Source organism: Synchytrium microbalum (assembly GCF_006535985.1).
Source record: "Synchytrium microbalum strain JEL517 chromosome Unknown SmJEL517_scf0141, whole genome shotgun sequence".
NCBI classification, from domain to species: Eukaryota; Fungi; Chytridiomycota; class Chytridiomycetes; order Synchytriales; family Synchytriaceae; genus Synchytrium; species Synchytrium microbalum.
In genome coordinates, this window is record NW_022158490.1 from 1283 (window position 1) to 3336 (window position 2054).

A 2054-nucleotide genomic window follows, 5' to 3' on the forward strand; every position below is an offset into this window, starting at 1 on the left:
CTAACACAGCTTCTATTTCAGTCCGAACTCACTATACAAGAGCAAGGAGCGTCTAAGCAGAGCAAGAATATCAAACGTGAGAGTAATATTGGAGAAAAGCTTCGTAGAGAAGCTACGTTTAGCTTGAAAAAACCAAAATCTGGCAAAGATTCTATTTCGGATAAAGATTCCGCTGAATCTTATAAAGTACGTGCCGTGTGTCTCAGAAGTACCAAGGCAAATGTTAAAGCTGTACTCTTCTTGTGTTTTAGGCCAGTAAATCTGGAGCTGCGGGACGAAAATCCGAACTGGCCAGCTTCACAAACGCATACGAAGCCTCCAAGAAGGCTGAAGCTGATGCTTCAATGAAGTTGGCGGAAGCAGCTCTTAAACACGAGGAGAATCGTGCCAGAGAATTGGAATTGCAGGCTAAACGCGATGAAATGCAGAATCAACTTATGATGAGCTTCATAGCCCACATGAATAAAAACAAATGAAGTTTGTATTTAGTTAATACATAAATACATATATTTGTCTATTTACTGCTACTCCTATCAATGAATAGAGTTGTTTCAGCAACACGTTTCCGTTATGTCCGTTGTTTGCGTTTAACACTTACATTGCTGTAAGTTTCACAATGAAAGCAAGAGTCTGGCTCATGCTGAGCACCTTGATCCGTAAAATATTGATCAAGGTTGGGTGGATTGAGCTCAAAAAACATACTCGTCTGGTTTCCTCTTAAACACGTCATAGCATTTAGCAGTAGCCCGCAGACTAAATAATACTGAGCTACTGGCTGTAAGAGCATCTTGAGGTTACGCTCAAAATCCAGGAACGCAAATTTGGATGCTATCATCCCAAATCCCCATTCCACAGCAATTCTTACTGCCGACATCATTTTATTGAATTCTTGTTCCTCCGGATTACGTGGCGGCTTGAAAGGCCCAATCAGATGTTCGGTTACCTAAAAAACTATTTAATTAATACCCACAAAGCTTTAGATTGGTTCAGAGCGGTGCAATACCGGGTAAGCTGGATCACCATACACACAGAACCTTTTGTCACCAAATCTCAGGTGGTCATTCAGTACACCCAATAGCCCAGAAACGTGGAGAATCCAAGCATCGTGATGTTTGCCAAGGTACGGCCCATCAAGATGCAAAATCAAGCCGTCTGGAGCAACAACACTTTGAAATTTCAAAGCATGCACCCCTTTCCACCCATTGTACACCAATTCCTGGTTGGAACTTGGTCTACAGATATTCCGCATTGTTCCATCTATGAAGCCTACGCAGCTGTTTGTCCAATGATCAGCTTAGGGACGATTGAGAAATCAAAAGCCCACGTACCCGTCTAGTTTACCACCTTTGTCCCAAATGGCACAGTGATAGCTCTGCAGAACCTCTTCAGTAAGCCGACAGTGATCCCACCGTAGAAGATTATGCCATCGTTTATGAATAAACAACGAGACTTCATTTGTGAATCGCGAGATAACAGATGCTTCTCGTCCGAAGAAAAGCACCAAGTCACCCAAGCGATTAGGATACGACATCCGTTTCAGTAGCATGGCCAAAGCATCAACTGAAGACAGTTTGAGCCGGTTGGTTGTGATGAATGTTGTTGGCATGCGTAAAGCTTCAACCAGCTGATGAATTTCTCCGAATTTAAAGCTGAAAACATGAGATAATAGCATGTTAATAAGATTAGTCGGCCTCTGCTTCGTGTTCGGGGCGTTCTTACCGAAAATGATGCAAGCAATCAGCATCAGTGAAATTACTGATGACCAGACGAACATCAGGCACTTCTATCCTTTTCCAAGAGAGAGAGCTCATATGTAATACCATGAATAATTCAACATCGTCGTTTTTCTTCAACATCTTGGAGTAGTTGCCTTTGTATTTGAATGGTTTAAGTTAAAACAGGTATAATAGAAGTAAACTGGCATCGTCTTTGCATACCTAAAATGTAATTTGGGTTCATATTGAATCAAATCAATATTCACGTCAGTTTCCTGAAGCTTCGATCCTCCCCTTATGGTGAATCAAGTGGAATCAACAAACATAACTTCGAAAAAG

The 2054-nt window shown here is 41.6% G+C and overlaps 1 protein-coding gene across 1 annotated transcript; it reads right to left on the reverse strand.

The window, feature by feature from the left end:
- Window positions 1-568: 568 nt before the first annotated feature.
- On the reverse strand, window positions 569-1649 carry SmJEL517_g06299 (uncharacterized protein; the record flags this gene model as incomplete). The annotated part of the gene is made up of 3 exons (XM_031172225.1): window positions 1329-1649; window positions 1004-1232; window positions 569-943 (listed from the first exon to the last, which is right to left on the reverse strand). Exons 1-3 carry the CDS (start codon window positions 1604-1606, stop codon window positions 569-571), a joined length of 882 nt encoding a protein of 293 aa, XP_031021800.1. The 5' UTR covers window positions 1607-1649.
- Window positions 1650-2054: the final 405 nt, after the last annotated feature.